General features: G+C 31.2%; 2 protein-coding genes across 3 annotated transcripts in view; one reads left to right on the top strand and one right to left on the bottom strand.

Annotated features, from left to right (window-relative positions):
• The window catches only part of LOC107446522 (zinc finger C3HC-type protein 1-like), a 35,570-nt gene extending 23,190 nt beyond the window's left edge, over positions 1–12,380 (bottom strand). The window contains exons 1-4 of one of the 2 annotated variants that reach the window (XM_071180801.1): positions 12,158–12,380; positions 8,340–8,484; positions 6,282–6,365; positions 1,477–1,604 (exon numbers count right to left, since the gene is read on the bottom strand). In XM_071180801.1, the coding sequence (XP_071036902.1) occupies positions 1,477–1,604; positions 6,282–6,365; positions 8,340–8,484; positions 12,158–12,268 (468 nt within the window). In that variant the 5' untranslated portion in view covers positions 12,269–12,380. The remainder of the gene's footprint in view (positions 1–1,476; positions 1,605–6,281; positions 6,366–8,339; positions 8,485–12,157) is intronic. The other variant, XM_043040724.2, reaches the window with a different exon arrangement.
• A 5,188-nt stretch (positions 12,381–17,568) lies between these two features.
• On the top strand, positions 17,569–17,871 carry LOC122269109 (uncharacterized). The gene has a single exon (XM_043040719.1). It carries the CDS (start codon positions 17,569–17,571, stop codon positions 17,869–17,871), a length of 303 nt encoding a protein of 100 aa, XP_042896653.1.
• The last annotated feature ends 734 nt before the right edge of the window (positions 17,872–18,605 follow it).

Genomic DNA, 18,605 nt, shown 5'->3' with positions numbered 1-18,605 from the left:
AATTGACATCGCTGATAATTCCAGGTTTTCAAGGTTTTCCAGGTGGGTGGCCACCCTGTAAATCCATGACTTTTCATGATTTATTTTTTTTTAAAATAGTTAAAATCATGACAAATTTTGTTCAAAACTGAAATTCATGAATTTTTATGACTTTCCAGGTGCGCGGATAACCTGTAAATCATGATTAAATTATCTTTGATAGTTGGTAAAAATTGACAGAACTATATTATTCACTTTTTATCAGTTTCAATAAAGTATAATTAATTTTAAACTGACAATATGAAATGAGAAAATTATGAAAGAATGGTAGACAGAATAATTATGAAGCAAATGAAAAATTATAAATTTTACTTAAACAAAAACTCTCCTCGTGATATTGTTATACATAAATATCAAAAATTTTATCTTTTTCTCCAGTCAAAGCAACATAAGAAATCTTGCTTAGTTAACACTGCATCCTAGCAGCATGTTTCAGAATCTCTTCGTTTAGAGTGTCGATTTGGTATAGAGCAAACTCTTGTTTCATTTCCCTTTGTTGTTCTGCTGGAACAGAAAACAGAGACAGAAAATAGTCAAAAGAAGCAAATTTTGCTCTTTGAAATAATATTCAGTAGAATAGCCTGTTTTTACTTGTTCCACTAAATCATCACATCATGTCTATTGCAATTGCAACATTTGCAAATGTGATTATTCAATTGCTCATGGAGGTCGAAATGACTGTTTATGGCACGTGGAGGGATCATGCCATCGAACGAATGGTGCCACTTCCCCCTCAAGTAAAAGCATTAAAGACAAGTTTTCAGGATCTGCAAAAGAAACATCTGTGAATGTTTTTAGGTAGACATGATCCTATCTCCAATCAGCAACTCCAACTAGGACGCATCGGCCGCACGAAAAAGTAAACACCATTTGCTTGCGAGAAACTATCTCAAAAAGAGAAGAAGAAACATTTCTCACACGCACCTTTAATGTTGATGTAACTCAGCCAGTTTTAGCTCTGCAGGTTAAGTGACATCAGCACTGTACAACGGCAAGAGCGCGGCGCTGAGAAACACCATTGGGAGGAGAGAGAGCTGACATAAAAGAGGGGGGGAATACAATTTTGTGACGTCATAGGCGGAAAACCGTAAAAATTAGCTATCCGGGTTAAAAGACAATTAACCCAGATAGCTAATAACAAATTAGTTATCGGGTTTATTTTCCGGATAAAATTTATATCTTTGCGGAATGCCAGGAGTATATTCCGGGGTAGTTAGCGGGTATGAATTAATTACTTAGTATTGATCAAGTATTAGCAAATAATATTTATCATTAAATAAATAATCATTTTACAGCGTGCTATTAATTTTAAAACCATAATCTACACATTTAATTAATCTAGTGATCATATAAAAACAATTTTTGCATAGGAAATGAAAAAAAAAATTTTTTTTTTTTGCTTTGTACAAAATGAAAAACTAGAACTAATTTTTTTACCAGTACTGAAGGTATGGACCCTTTTACTTGAGGAATCGAACTATCTGAATTGAGAAATGGTTTTAGACGATTCACAAACTGGCTCAAAGCCTCTTCTTTGGGTAAAGGGACCATCTTCACAAATGATTCTAAAATTAAAACGTCAATAATAAATAACAAACCAATAAAACATTTACAAATATTGATAAAACTTAAAACTTCTTTAACAAGAGTGCAAATGTATTACTAAAATAAATTTATTATCTGTATAGAGTATTTATTAAAAAAGAAAAGCTATTAAATTGAAATAAAATCAAAATTAAATTTAACGTTGTTGCGGTATAAACTGAATGAAAACAAGAATACCACAATACAAAACAGCTGTTCAACAGCTCTAAAACTTACATTTTTAGTTTTTTAAGTAGCAGAAAGCAACAAAGTAAAAGTAGGTTTTTTTAGTCACATATAACATTAACTAATATTACAGTATTGTTGACTCAAATTTAGTCAACCACATGTTACTATTCAAATCTCATTAGTTATTACTTTTGCATACTATTAGAAAAATTAAAATTTTCAGGTAAAAACAAATAGCAGGGATGTACCGAGTTTGGTAGGGCAATATATTAAATGTTCACCAGACATGAACCAAGCAGATAATAAATAAACATTTTATTGGGTACTTGTATCTAACAAAGTAAAAGATTCAGTTTATATTGCCTATCCAGATTCAGTATAACTGTAACAAATAATAATTAGGTTAAGAGATATTTTCGGTTTGAATAACTTAAATTTTGCTTAGCAAGAATGCTCGCCATTTAATTGTAAGTGGAGACTTCTGTTTTTCTTTCTTCTTTTTAGGTTGGGACTGTAATTAAAAATTATTTAGTAAAGAAAAATTTTTTTTGATTAATTTCAACTTTTCCTTCTTTAGAATTTCTTATTTAACATTTTACTTTCAAAATCATAGTTTATACCTATTTATTTTTTCTTTTAGAATTTTATGCCTTAATCAGAAAATAAACTTTTTTTTCTTATTGTCTTTTAATGTCCACTAATCTATTTTTCTATCCTATTTAATGCCCACTAATCTATCCCACATTTTTGTATACTTCAGAGATAAAATAATGTGATATTTAAAATCTATAATAGCTGAGGTCCTTAGCAGTTAGACTTTAATTAATTCCAATTATTGTTTAAAAATAATAATAACCTATCACTAAAAATTTGAATTGTTAAGTAACATTTGTAATCATTAATGAAATACAGATAGACTAAGTTGATAGTTAGTAGACAATAGCTTCTCTGTTTGGATACAGAAAATTTCTATAGCACAAACTCTGAAAAGATTTCTTTTTACAGGAAACATAACACAAGAGAACAATTTAAAAAAAAGTTTAATTGATTAACCCTTTATGAACCCACAAAACTTTTAAGTTTTGCCAATATTATTTCTACATGGCAAAAAATATCCCATTGGAACTTGTCGATCCCTGTAATTTAACTTTCTGATCATCATTACCAGTTGAAACACGTGATTATTTAAAGTAGAACATTTCCTATTGAACTATTATATTTGTTAATATTCAAATATGGGAACTATCCTTTAAAAAGTAATGAGTAAAAGTACAAGCACTTTAGACAAAAGTAACAAATATGATAGTTATGTTTGTTGAAATGTCTAGCAATGATACTTCACAAATGTATAGAAACTGAATGATAATTAAGAAGCAAATTATAAACATTGAATTAAAGAACATAGCAATAGATATAGTAACATGGGTTGCAGCCACCTTTCACAAATATAACAATAGTTCACAAATACAGTAAACTCTCGCTACTATGATATCCGATACAACAATAACTCCCTCTATTACGATGTTCCGTGGTCCCGCCAAACTTGCATATTGATTAATGTTATCTTCCTCTCAATATAACGATATTCTCTGAAGCAGTAAACCTCTGTAAAAAGATTTTTTTTCAAATTTCAACATTATTTTCTAAATTTTTTTATTGGTTTTCAAATAATGTAAAAAGCCTTTTTGTCATCTTTTGCCATTTTTTTCATCTTTTCTGATAAAAGGGTCACTGCTGGTTATGATCTTTCACCCCACTGTTATTTCTTTTCACATCAGAGAATGGCTTTTGTATTCAAATTTCATTCCCCCGTTGAGGTACTTAGTTGAGGACCCGTTGAGTTAGCACTGTTGAGGTACTTAGACCACCCTAAGAGCTTCATGTTTTAGAATTGCCTCCCTCAGTTCTTAAGAAATCACCATTGTAACATCATGAGTCATAAATGACCACACACATCACAGTAACACCTGCTACCCTGAGAAGGTACTGTTTCTGTAGAAGGTGGGTGGAGCACGTTTATTGAAATTGAGGAGGAGAAAAAAATGTATACTGACCATTGGTCATCGTTCATCACTGTCACTTAATCCCTGATTTAAACTACACCTGGTGTTTTCATGAGCTAGCGCAAATTCTACGATCAGAGCTTTTCGCATTTAGTGCTGCTAACATTTTCAGCTTGGTGAGTCTTCAGTGTATTGGATATTTTTTACTAGTGTAATTTAGCATAAGATGGCAGGGAGAAAGCAACTTTCATTTCAAGATAAACTTAACGTTATTAAAGATATTGATGATGGAATGAAACAGATTGATGCAGCTAGAAAATACGGATTATCTCAATCTACAGTTGCAACGTTTCTAAAGAAAAGAAAACAGATCGAAGATACTGTAAGTTCAAATTTAATTAATCCAAAGCGTAAACGACTAAAAGTCGCAACTAATGAAAACATTGATGCTGCCGTCTTAAAATGGTTTCAAGAGATGAGAGCAACAAATATCCCGATAAATGGGCCCTTGTTATGCACACAAGCACGTAAATTCGCAGTAATGCTAGGGAACGAAACTTTTAAAGCTAGTAATGGTTGGCTAATGCGTTTTCGGGATCAACATGGAATAACTTTCCAGGAAGTTCATGAAGAGAAAAAATCTGCTCCGATTAACGAAGCAAATGAATGGAAGCAAGAGAAGATGACAGATATTCCTCAAAAGTATAAACCAGAGAACGTTTATAACGCAGATGAAGCTGGGTTGTTTTTTCAACTCCTTCCCGATCGAACATTGGCATTTAAGGGTGAAAAATGTTACAGCGGAAAAAAATCAAAGCAAAGATTGACTGTTCTTCTGTGTGCCAATAGCACAGGGACACACAAAATTCAACCTCTTGTTATCGGCAAATCATTGAAGCCGAGGTGTTTCAAGAATGTGAAAAGTCTTCCCATGGAATATAAAGCCAATAAAAAAGCTTTGATGACTTCTAAGTTTTTTTCTGAATGGTTGTTGATGTTAGATAAAGAAATGAAAAAGAGGAAGAAAAAAATTGCTTTATTAATTGATAACTGCACCGCTCACACCTCAATTCCAAAACTTCACAACGTCGGAATTGTTTATTTCCCGGCCAACTGCACTTCGATTTTGCAGCCACTCGACATGGGCATAATTAAGTGTTTCAAAGGATACTACAGGAAGCGTTTGGTTGAATCGATACTTGTCAACATCGAAAATAAAGTAGAAGATCCTTTTAAAACTGTGAATGTTAAGAATGCATGTGATATTATTGCTGGTAGTTGGTGGGAGGTAACAGAAAAAACCATTCAAAATTGTTGGAAAAAGGCCGGTTTATGTGTCTTGGAAGATAAAATTGTTTCTAATAGTGAAGAAAATTCCACAGACAGTGATCTTTCAGATGATCAAGAATTTGTTTTGAATCTTCAAAAATCTTTATCCCAACTTGAGGAGAAAATGGGCAAAACATATGGTGTTAACGTGGAGGACTATTTAACTGCAGATGACGATCTCACGATTTTCGCAGGAGTTACTGATGAAGAGATTCTCTCTGAAATTACAGATGAAATGGAAAATAATGATGAGGAAGAAGATGGTGATGATGATCCATGTGTATCACAGTCCGTATTGTCACCCCATGAAGCTCTTCAATCTGTAAAATCTCAAAAGACATTTTTCTCAAGTCTTCCATTCACAAATGAAAATTACTTTCGGGCATTGGACTCAATGCATACTTTGTTGGTTGACTTAACAGTCAGAAAAATGAATAAACAAACAAAAATATCCAATTTTTTTCAATAAAAATGTTTTTTGAAGGTAAGTTTACAATCTTATTTTCTGTATTTATATCCATTGTTTTTAATGCTTAACCGTAATAAACACTTTGCAAATTAATTTTTTCAATAATATATAAATATATTTATAGTTAATGAATATATAACATTAAATTTCGAAAAATCTTATTGCGTCCCAGAATTATGTGGGCCCTTGATATAACAATATATCCCTCTACAACAATATTCTTATTTGGTCCACAAAATATTGTTGTAGCGAGGTTTTACTGTATTTAAAACTGAATGGTGATTAAGAAGCAAACTATTAACATTTAAATAATACAGCAACCTGTATTGTTGCTCTCTTTAACAATATAGCAACAACAAATACTTCACAAATATATAGAAACGGAATGGTGATTAAGAAGCAAATTACAAATAAGAAGAAAAAAAATTAGAGTTATTAAAAAAAAAGTATCAGAGAGAAGAAAAAATTTTTAACATTATGTATAATATTAAAAAAAAATCTTCAAATAATAAAAATATGAAGGTATATGTATAAAAAAAAATCACAGGACAGAAGTTCAAATCAAAGGCTGTGTTTACAAACAAGTATCAAAATTAAATGGTAACTAAAAGGAAAAAGTTCAGAGCTCATAAATATCAATTACATTGACATGAATATTCATAACATACCTGGAGAGGGTGCTAATGGCCAAGGACAGTCATCTTTATGACCATCTTTTAAGTCAGCTACAATCTTGTCTAAACATGATTTATCTATTTAAAAAAAAAGGGTGGGATGAGTTTCACATTTTAACTTATTTGAAATTAACCTTCTGTAAAGTTAAATAATTTTAAATTACAAAAAGAAAATCACCATCCTCAATGTATATCTAAAGAATCCTTACCAGGGTCATTCCCTGACTCTCCAAAGCAACAGGCAATAAATGCATCATAAAGAAAACATAATATAATCGGTGCATAAAACATTTTTATAAACTCTTAAAAATTAAAGTTAAAACAAAATCACTAATTAAAGCATTTTCTACCACAAACGAGCAAGTATCTGGTAGCCTCCAAAGAACTTATGTTTCAAAGGATCTTTAAAATTACTTCCCAGAAAATATAAAAAAAAGCTTGAAAAGTTTTAATTTTTTTTTCTTCATAATTTGTAGCTTTTTTTCATCCAAAGTTTAGACAAAGACTTTCCTTTTCCCTGATTTTGTAAGCTTGAGATTTTAAGGTTTTCCCTTCTCTAAAAACTCAGCGGCGAGACAGTTCATAGATGGCCACGGCCTACTGTGCTCATCTCAGTTTTCTTGACCTTGGTCTCTGATGTGCAGAAGCAGATGTTCCGGTCAGGTGGTCAGCCGAACTCGGAACCCCCAGTGTTCAGTTCCCAAGCATGTTTGGTACTCATTTATCGGCCCACTGAAGAGATGAAAGGCTGAGTCAACCTTGCCCGGCCCAAGGATCATACCAGGGACCTGTGGCACGACAGCGCAAAGCGCTACCGCTCAGCCACCAGGCGTCATTAAGGTTTTCCCAGGTGCATATAAATTATGATTAATCCTATTAAGATGATTTAGGTTTCATCCCATAAAGCATCAAAAATACACAAGAAGATTTAAGAAAAACAGTTATTCATCATGGAAATTTAATTAACAAAATCAGTTATTGATAAATGTTTGAATATGCATGAAAAATCATTTTATTTACTTTTTTAGGAGTTTATACTTTACAAATATAATTCAGACAATCTAAAAAATATTTAGTGGCCATTAGACTGTTTTTTATAATTAAAAAACACTAAAATATATTTGCTTGTAAGGAGTTTAAAAAAATACATATGAAGGATCCCACCGGCCTCAAACGGTTAAATCACAAATGAATATCAAAATCGATGTTACAAAGGCATGAACAAAAATCGCAATATTGGATTTCTAAATCCCGTCAATATGAACAGCAAAGTGTAACTTTCAGATGAATACAAAAATTTATGATAATAAAATAGCTTGATTATGAATAACAATAGAGGATTTTGGTGCAGTTTCAAATACTCAATATCTGCTCAACATAGGTCCTATATGAACATGCACTGAGTGACCCATATCGGGATGCCTAGATTTTTTAATATTGATTCTAGAATGGCCTACATTGGCCAATATAGAGCCTACATTGGCTAAATAATAGATATAAAATATCAGATCAATTTGACAATAAATCTGAGATCATCTCCAATGACAATATAGGAGTGATATTGGTTAAAAAGTGGCTGTAAAATATCGGATGAATCGGAAAATTTTATTTAGGGCCAATATCGGAAAATAAGCAGCAATTTGATCCCTTATATAGCCAAGATTCATGAATATTGGCCTAATGAAGTTATTTTGCTGCTAGGGTGTAAACGTCTTGCTAATGATATTCAGAAAAAAATTTTATTTTAGATTGCAGAACTACGTGAAAATTTTGCCAAATTATAAGTTTCTTGATTCTCTGAAGTTATTGAACCAATGGTCTTGAGATTTTCTGAAAAATTACACTTCTAGTATTTCTATGGTATACCCAGAAAACAATCACTCTAATAGGCTGTAGGCAATAACAATTATAGGCAATAATAATTTTCAATATTCAAAATCATTATAAAAGTATGATAATAACAAGTAGCTAAAACAATCTGTCTTAAAACGGAAAAACAAATAATATAAAAATGAAACAAGTTCTATAATAAAAACATTTAAAAATACTTACAAGCATCATAAATTTCTATTTTCGGTTCTTGTGTGCAAAGTTTAGCACCACAAGCAATACATTCAAGAAGATTAGGATTCACACACTTCCAACCATATTGGGCACAAATTAGAGGTGACAAAACAAGGGGACGGGACACCCATTTCTATAAAAATAAATTCATTTAAATGAATTAAATATTCTATACTTATGCTTTGCAGACAATAAAACTAAATTTAACATTTAAGTTTGAATATGGTAAAAAAAAATTTTTAAGTAAAAACAGAAAAATGAAACAAAAACAAAAAAAAATTAGCACTAACAGCCCAAGATAATTTTGTCTAGTACTAAACTATTATTTATTGTTGTTTTAACTACATTTTTATAATTTTTTTCATAGTTATTTCAACTGGTGAAAACTAGGTAATGAAATAGAAATAGCTCCAGTGTAGGATACTTTTGTATGGTAATTTGTCATGTCAACAACAATTGCTAAGACGCCAAATTTATTTTAAGATTGCGAATTTACATGTAGACATTCAGACATTGGATACGAGTTATACCCTTCAAATTGATTCTCTTCTGGGATGTTTTTTTTTTTAATAGTTTCTCGCGACCTACTGTCAAAAAGACTTGGCAATTATTTTGGCATTGATCCCAATACAAGTTTCTCTAACCGAGTTGGGTTTTTAATGGGTAAATACTGTTTAAACATGATATTTATTGGTAGGTAGTGGTTTATTATTTATACCTGATAGGAAAAAATATTACCAGGGTGCGTAGCCAAATCTTTGAATCAAAAATAAGCACTTTTTAAAAACTTTTCAAGCACTTAACAAAAATTTTCAAGCACTCAAAAAATTCATATTCAATCAATGATATTATTGAAAAACAAAAACTTTTTATAAACAGTTTTAGCGTTAAAAAAAAAAAAGAAAAAAGAAAGGGGCGTAAATCGAAACAATCAGTACTTTCCCACATCACAGAGTGAATTCAACTTGACCCTGAACTCAGAACTAAAGTACCCTTACACCTTACGTCAAAAAAAGTGTTAAAAAGTAAAATAAAATAAACAAGAACAAAATTAAAATAAATTAAAAAGAAAAACATTTCATAAGGATCTGATATTCTCTATCCGAATTGGAGCACTCGGGTTTCGGTTTCAAAAGTGCGTGCATGCGCAAGTCATAACGTGGGTATGAAAAGAAGTCCGCGTGAATGATTACGTACCAAACTCCCCATTTTTTGTGAAATGCATGGGATCCACCAGATATCACTGAAGGGAAGAAAAAAAATTATTCGGAAAAAAAAGCACCTTTAAAAGCTTTTAAAAACGAAATCCCCAAAAAAGCACCTTTAAGTACTTTTTACAAACGCTACGCACCCTGATTACATATTATATAATATAAATTAGGCCTACAATGAGTCTTGGAAAAAAATTTTGAACATTACTTCTTAAAATGATCACATATTGAACCTGAACGTTTATAAAATTATTTTTAAAATGTTCCAAGTTCTTGTTTCAATACTGCTTAAAATGTGCAATTTTTTAAGACATTCACAGAAATAAGGCAAAGATGGAAAAAAGAATTATGTTTCATGGTACGAAACAATATAACAATAGGTGAAACATTTTTATTGATGGTAAAAACTGCAGAAAAAACAGGCTTTTCCCCAAGAGGGTAAAAACCTTACATTGTAAATAAATAACATGCCAACCCTACCCGGAATGCAAGCTTCTATAGATTCTTAATAGATACAGACAGAATTTATAATGTCTAATAAAAGTTATCTTCTTAGAAATTTTATTATTATTTTCTAAAACAAATGAGGATATTATGATATCAGTATGGTTCAAACAAACTACCATCGTCAAGATGCCAAATAGTTTATATTTTTGTAATATTTTTTTTAAAATTATGTAAGGGTTAATTTGAGTGTGGCTATAAATTATTCGTTTTGGATTGATCACCTTCTGAGATGTTTTCAGGGTTGACAGAGAAAAAAAAGAACAAAATAGTTGCTTTTAGTAGCCTAAAGCAAGAAAATAGTTGCCTAAATAAGAAAAAAAATTTCAATAATATGACTAAAATTTTATTAAATGACAAAATTGTTATATACCATGATCCTTTAGTCAAGTTGGTGGCAAATATGATAATTTTTATAATAATGTTAGTGTCCTAGCACTAAATTTTTATATCAAAAAATTTTTGTATTTGCAGAAAATTAAATACTTTTAATTACTAGAATTCATTCAAAAAATACTTTATTAAAAAACATATTTTTTCTAAAAAAAATTTATTTAGCAATTATATATATATATATATATATATATGTGTGTGTGTGTGTGTATGTATATATATATATATAGTGAAAAGTAATTATTTAAATTCAAAATGTACGCATCGTAATCATGCAGAATTTTGTAGCAATAACCGTTGAAAAGGCGGTCGAGAGAAAAAATAGACTTACAATGGACTCTGCGCAAATTGAGCGCATTAAAAAGTGATGACTCTTAGCACTTCAAAATTTTCAACATTTTTTAATCCTTGAAGGAAAAAAAAATTCATAGTGTTCAGAAACTCTCACAAGCTGCAGGTTGTCAACCCAATTTATGATTTATAAAAAAAAACATCATTAGGAGCATAAAAAGTGTGTCAATAGGCTCCTTTTCCTGAAAATAGTTGCTTTTACAGCCTTGTCAGACAAAAAAATTGCCAAAATCGCTTCAAGCCGAAAATAGTTGCAACTAGTCGCCAGTGGCAACCCAGTATTATATTTCCGTGAGTGCCACTGTACATTCAGGGCCAAAATTAAGCATCTTTGGCTGTGTTTAAAGACAGAAAGAAAAAATAGACTTACAATGAATCTTCTCTAACATATACAAAAAAGGTGAAAATTACAGAATGAATAAAAATTTTCAAAACTACGTTTCTCAAGTCAAAAGAAAATAATTTAAGTTTTATAAAACTTTAAAGGAAAAAATAACACCATATCATTTTCACAATAAACTTTTATAACGACTAAAAATTAAAAAAATAAATAAGTATTCAGCAGTAACATCAACATATTAGTTCTCTTTAATATTATATAAACTGAAAATTTTAGGAGAAAACTCATCAGTTTATCAATAAAATTAGCAACTCAAAATAAGTGAAGTTACGCTTAAAAAAATTTTCTAATTCGGGTGAGGGGTATTATAAATCGACTATGTCAACCTTCATCTATCATAAAGTACCTCAAGATAGAATAAGACAACATGTCTTATATACTAGTGAATTGGTATTCAATATTTATAGTGGTAGTTACGCCACATTACTCCCCTTTCAGAATTTTATCTGTGATAGAATTCGATGAACAGATTCCATTAGTTGATTCATGCTATATCTTTATTCATATCAATTTTGCTCATTATAATTTTTTCTTCCTTTTTCTTAGAAGTATTTTGTTCATTATTTTTTTCCCTTCATATTTTTTTTGTTTATTGACTGAGACTTTATTTACTTCACAGGGTTTTTTGTTTTTCTTTGAGCAGTACACTTTTAAGCAAATCAACAGTTCTTTTTTCTTTATTTAATGTGGATCATCCATCAATATTGGCAAGTGCTATCACATCCGGAGGACGCCAATGAGGGGAATTATAAATCGACTATGTCAACCTTCATCTATGAAAAGGTACCTCATGATAAAATGAAGGTTGACATAGTCGATTTATAATTCCCACAGATCACGATACGGAAATCTCCCCAAAGATTCAACAAGAATGTAAAGTTCATAGACTAGAAGTCTAACAAAATTTAAAAGATAAATAATACTATTTCAGTGCATATTTGCTGTACCTGCCCTTCTATGAAAGAGAAAACTCTATGCTCGAATTCTTCCAAATTTTGGTCTGAACAAGAAAAGCTTTTAATAAAAGTTTCAAGAACATTTGGATTAAAATCAGTCATAACTTTAATACTTATAACAACAAATTATATTACGAAACTTAAATTTTTAATAATTGAGAGAAATAAAACCACCACTATTTAAACTCTTAAACGCTGTGAGCTGTTCGCTTCTGCCCGATTCTAAAACCAGCACCACAATAAAATATGTTGCCACAAACAAGTTTCTATAATTTTTCATTTTAATGAAGACCCTTAAAGTGACGTCAGATTAAATAAACATGATATTTTAAAAGTCATTATTCTCACTTTATGTAATTGGCCCCCTAAATGTTAATTTTACTTTTTACGTATATCGCTGTATCTCAAGAACATTTTATTCGTGTTTTCAAAAAAAATTTGCATACAATTATAAAATTCGCTTATCCAAAGATAATTCCATGCAAAAACTAACGTCTATGTTGTTAGTTATTTTTTGTATTATTTCATTTAATAATGTTCGAAAAAATTTTAAATTGCAAGGTATACAATTTTTAGGCAGCATCATAAAGAACATAATTCTACAGGGCAAAATGTAAAATTTGAGCAAAATCGATTGAAAAGCTTTAGAGAAATTAAATCTTAAATAAATCAGATATTTAAAAATTTGACTTCTCAGGAACTATTTGACCCATTTTGCTCAAATTTTGAATTTTACCATGTAAAATTACATATATGTCATACATTTACATCAAAGTATACTTTGATGTAAAAAATTTTACACTTTACTATTCAAATTTTTTCAACCATTATTAAATAAAATAATGAAAAATAATAAATATTTATTAAAAGTTATTTTTTGCACGGAACTATCCTTTGATAAACGAATTTAATTATTCTTGATAATAATAATTTCCTGTAATTTAAAATAGAGGTTTCTGCTTTCATTGTACAAGTCCTAAATATAAAAAGATTTTATGTTGAATTTCTTTAGCGAATGAAATAGATACACTATCAGTTGTTCTAAGATAACAGAAATTTTTTTTAAATAAATTAGTAATTTATAAGCAAATAGATGCCTTAATGGAAAAGTATAGAAACAGCGATAAATTTTCGTGTTTAAAAACATTTTAATAAATTTGTTTTGGATTTCGATTAAACAGCGAATACAATTTTAATAATCTATCCCCTCCCCTTATTGTAATTCCATATGTGGAACTATATAGTTACCTATATAGTTAACTATATAGTTAAGTATTGATTTTAAACATGCATAACGCATGTTTTTTTTTAGAAAAATGAGACTACTTTTTTTAATTAAATATTTTAGTTAATATGAGTCTTAATTTGTTCATCAAATAATGTAGTATTTTCCTTTTAGAATATTAAATGATATAAGTATTAAATGAAGAACTTCCATTTAATACTTTTTCAAAACTGTTATGTTTTCTTTATTCACTTCCAGTGAGTCTTCTGAAAGGGCGTCTAGTTTTGTGAGGGCGAAACAAGTCGACTTTTAATATCTTTATAATTTGTGAAGCTAAAGACACAGAGAGTACAGTGCTTTAGAATAATTCATTTCATACATTGTAAAAATTTTAGTGTATCTTAATACCAAACTTGTGGTAACTACCAGAACACCAGATATGGTATATTCAACATAATTCGATCTTGGAGTGGCGAAATGCTGGTAGAAATGTTCCTTTACGCTTATTTTTGTGTCAAGTAGTTGCCACCATTTTTAAAGTACGGTAACATTAGCATATATAATAAGATATGATGCACATAAAAGTCAGTTAAGTTAATTTAGTTAGTAATATTTAGTTTAGAATGCAGACGCACATTAATTATTAAAGTAAAATTAATTTGCATACCAAATTGTCTCATGGAACATAGAGAATTATTCAGATTCGAATTAGACCCAATGAAAGAGATGCAAAATTCTAAGTAAAAAATAATTTTTTATAATTAGTTATTATTTTCGGTAAAATACACAAAGAGTTGAATTAACACCAGAGGTCCAAACGTTTGATCATTCCCTGCCTAAACTATCCGGCTAATAATTTCCACACTGTAGCTTCTCCCCAATCTGTCAAAAATGCATATCCATAAAAACAAGGGGGGGGAGGTATTATTATTTGGAGAAAGTACAATGTCTGATTTCTTATCTGAATTTAAAGTTTGAACTAATTAATCGAATTATTGGCGCACATCTGCTTTAACTACAGCTGCAAGTGCATAGAATCCTTTAAATCTTTAAGATTAATTTTTAGTACTTGAAAATCTGATCACTTGAACATAAGTTATTTGGGTAATATTTTTTTAACTCTGTTTACAGACAAACGCTCAGTTATTTATTTTGTATTGACGAAATTTTGTCATCACTCTAAAAATGGTGGATTATTGATCTCAGCTTCTTCGAAATATCATTGAAATTTGTTTTATTATGATATTTTGTAATGCTAATATGTTAATTTTTCCAGCTCAAGCTGGAAAATGTTTTCAAATGCTAAGATTATAATGACTACCACAACAATTAAATCGATGAATTCAATTTTTAATTGTTAAATTATTCAATGATCTGAATAAAAGATCTTGTAAATATGCTGTGAAGGTTGTCAATTCCGGACAAAAATTTTGATTAAATAATATTTTTCTACCAGTTAAAATATTGTGTAGAGTTAGAGTGGTAGGAAAGTTTCTTGGAGTTGGAATATTTGGTCGAGTCCAATTCCGGTTAGTTAAAAATAATCGATTAAAAGAAGAAAAAATGTTTTTGATCTTAGGAACTTTATTTTTATTCATAATAACGTGAACAAAAATATTACTTAAAGCCGACCGGCCTGTGTAGGGGGTAGGGAACTGTCCTTGCATAAGAAAGGCTCTGGGTGCGAATCACGGGCAAGGCATGGATGTTCTTTCCTTCTTTGTCCTTACTGTGGGAGTGACATTGGCCCACCTAATATGGTGCCCCTGTAAGAGAGGTAAACAAAATCGCCCTGTATATGCCGGAATTGACGGATGTTAACACAGATGGGCATTGGAGAAAAAAATTATTACTTAAATGAATTTTACGACAATTATCTAAACAAACTAAATTTATCTCATTTTAACGTTTTGGAGTTTAATTGAATTATTGATTTGACTGAATTACTGTGTTAATAAATAAATTATCAATAGCCTTTTGATTCATGAGTTGTTAACTAAATTTGCTTACTAAGATAAAAATTTATGGAATTTAGGAGGCTTGGCCACTTGATCGCTCCGCTCGCCAACTCACGTAATCACTTCTCATTCATTATTTTTTTCCTTAAACGTCAGTATTTTTCACAAAAATAGGGGGCATTTAGTTTTCAAAATCTACAAATAATGCAGCTTTATGCAAGCAAGAGCACTTTATTAATAGGTTAATCGTAACGAAATTGATGATTATCTTAATTTCAAAATGACTATCAGTATTAAAATAAAAATTCATAAAAGAAATACAGTTGTTGTGTTGTTTCTAATGCTACTTGCGAACAAGCAACTCTGTTGGGTGAAACCAAGCTAGTTTAAGGCCTACGAAGGTGCGTTTTTTGCTTTTCTGCGGCGCTATTTATGGCCAATATTACGACTTCACCCACACACACACGTCACAACTCCTGTATAAGGCGGACTAATTCATACCTCCATTCATTCATCTACAGATTGTAATTTTGACCTCAACCAGAGAACGGCCAATCTCCAATTAAGTTCCCCGGGAGATATAACTTGTTACGGGAAGAAGACTTTGTGACCAGACAAATTTAAGGTGCACTAGTCAACATTTACAACACGGGGAGTCTTCGGCCGGTGGAGAGCGAACTCAAATGGGCCCTTATATTATATTATATTATATTATATTATATTATATTATATTTATATATATAAAGAGAGAGAGAGAAGGAAAAGAAAATAAAAAACCTTTAAAAAGCCGGAAAACAAAATACTGAAAAGATTTAATCTTGCCATCAGCTCACGTGGTTATATCCGCAAAAAGGTGCTTTCTAATATTGTATTAATATAGCCGAAGCAAAATGTATCAATACAATAGCGTTAGGAACGCTCAAAATAACTTAAAAGAAAATAAAACACATAAGTAAAAAATATACGAAATAAAATAAATCAAGCAAAAAAAAAAAACAGAAAATAAAATATCAGAAAAATTCAGAGCGAAACACAAAACGTAATCTATAAAGCGAGTAGCAAATTCAAATGAACTTACACATACCGGAATCTTTTCAGAATGATTTAAAATATTTTCGTAATAAGATTGCCAGATTACAAAATATGAAAACCGAAGCGCAAATAGAGATGTGAAGCGTAAATAGAGGGATCTTTTATGGGACGTTCTTGCTACGGTACTGAAGTGAGTTCGATTTGTTAGTTACCTTGGATTTGCCCGAAAATGGATATGCACAAGGTTATAATATTATTCTGTATATTTTAAAGCTTTTATTTTATAAGGTTGATATTCAATTTTAATGATGTTAGAAGATTAACATATGTTTAAAAAAAGAAACGTGATTTGCCAGATTTGCGCAGAGTTTTAGCCACGGATTTGCCCGAATTGGATTTGCTCATGGTAAAAATAAAAATTTAGTTAACAAAAAAATTTTTATTAAATATATTAATAATAATCTCATTTGACTCAATGATTTTATATACAACTTAATTACAGTATTTGGATATCCCTGCTTTTTATCAAATTTTGAAAGATATATATATATATATATATATATAATAACAGGGCTACATCCCTGTTATTATTGGTGTATTCATCTTAGAAATGCAGTCAAAAGCCATAATAAGTTCCGGCAGATGTTTATTGGAACACGTTATTCAGCAAGAGACATGCGAAAACATTCGTTCTCGCATTAAATACTTACAGATTTTTATGTAAACAATTTCCAGTCGTACATACCTTTGTAACTCTACGATTATGGAAAATCATTTAATGCTTCTTAATATGGAAGTGAAAAAGGGGCAAGATTCTAAAAATAACTCCTCCTTTGAAATATAAATCTAATTATTATTCAATGGTATATTTTCAGCCTTGAATTCCCAAAATAGAATATCTCTACGCTTATTCTTTAACAAAGACATTTTATGAAACCGAAAGAGTTTTAATTCTTTTATTAATACAAAAGTAATTATAATTTTTGTATTACATATATATACACTGAGTGGCCAAATTATTATGACCACCTCAGAGTTTTATGCAAATGAGATATTGCGTTACAGCGCTGCTGCTAGAGGGCAAGATAACTATAACATGGGAATGCTGGACAAGTGAGTCATCAGTTATACTGTGCTGCTTGCTCAGATATGGGAAAGAAAAGTGATTTAACTGAATTTCACGTGGAATGATTGTGGGTTCGAGATGTGTCGGAACAAGTATCAGCAAAACGGTTGCACTTGTGAAGTGTTCTAGAGCAGCAGTTGTTAATGTGTACAAAGAATGGACAATCAAGCAAGAAGTCGGGTCTCAACATCAGACTTGTGGTCGTCACAGAGTACTGAATGCTCGATCAGAGAGAAGGCTGGCCAGGGTTGTGCAAAGCAACTGGAGAGCAACAGTGCGACAAATTGCAAGTGATCTTAATCAAGGATCAGCTGTGAACGTCTCTGAACGAACTGTTCGACGCACATTGCGCCGTATAGGATAAGGAAGCAGACGACCTGTTCGTAAGCCTCTACTGTCTGCTTTAAATAAGCGCAGACGTCTCCAATTTGCAAAGGAGCACAAACATTGGACAGTAGAGGATTGGAAGAGGGTCATGTGGTCCGATGAATCACGATTTCAAATGCATCGCGCAGACGGCAGGATGAGAATATGGAGAAAACAGCACGAAAGCTTGGACCCCAACTGCATTGCCACGAGACTTCAAGCTGGTGGTGGTAACGTTATGGTTTGAGGAATGTTCTCTTGGTATTGTATGGGTCCTTTAATTCCTGTACCACAACGCCTTATTGCCCAAGGGTATTTAAGTATCATCGCAGATCAAGTACACCCGTTTATGTCAATGGTGTACCCTGGCGGGGATGGATATTTCCAGCAGGACAACGCTCCTTGTCATAAAGCTGGCATTGTCCTCAGATAGTTCGAAGAGCATGACGGAGAATTTAACTTGCTTCGTTGGCCAGCACAATCCCCAGATCTCAGTCCAATTGAGAATTTGTGGGATGAAATTGAACAGGCTCTCAGACAGATGGATCCAGTACCATCAAATTTGCAGGAATTGGCAAGTGTAGTTCAGCGAGCATGGTCTGGCATACCTTCTACCACCTACCAACATCTCATAGAATCCATGCCCAGACGAATTAAGGCAGTAATACGCGCAAAAGGTGGCCCAACAGCGTACTGAAGGGGTGGTCATAATAATTTGGCCACTCAGTGTAT

The sequence above is a fragment of the Parasteatoda tepidariorum genome, chromosome 5, assembly GCF_043381705.1.
Source record: "Parasteatoda tepidariorum isolate YZ-2023 chromosome 5, CAS_Ptep_4.0, whole genome shotgun sequence".
Classification (NCBI taxonomy): domain Eukaryota; kingdom Metazoa; phylum Arthropoda; class Arachnida; order Araneae; family Theridiidae; genus Parasteatoda; species Parasteatoda tepidariorum.
The sequence above is the reverse complement of the archived record's forward strand: the minus strand, read 5'-3'. Positions and strand labels throughout refer to the sequence as shown.

Excerpts from the sequence above, each read along its gene's own strand:
- LOC122269109 (XM_043040719.1), top strand. The coding sequence starts at position 17,569 with ATGATTGTGGGTTCGAGATGTGTCGGAACAAGTATCAGCAAAACGGTT.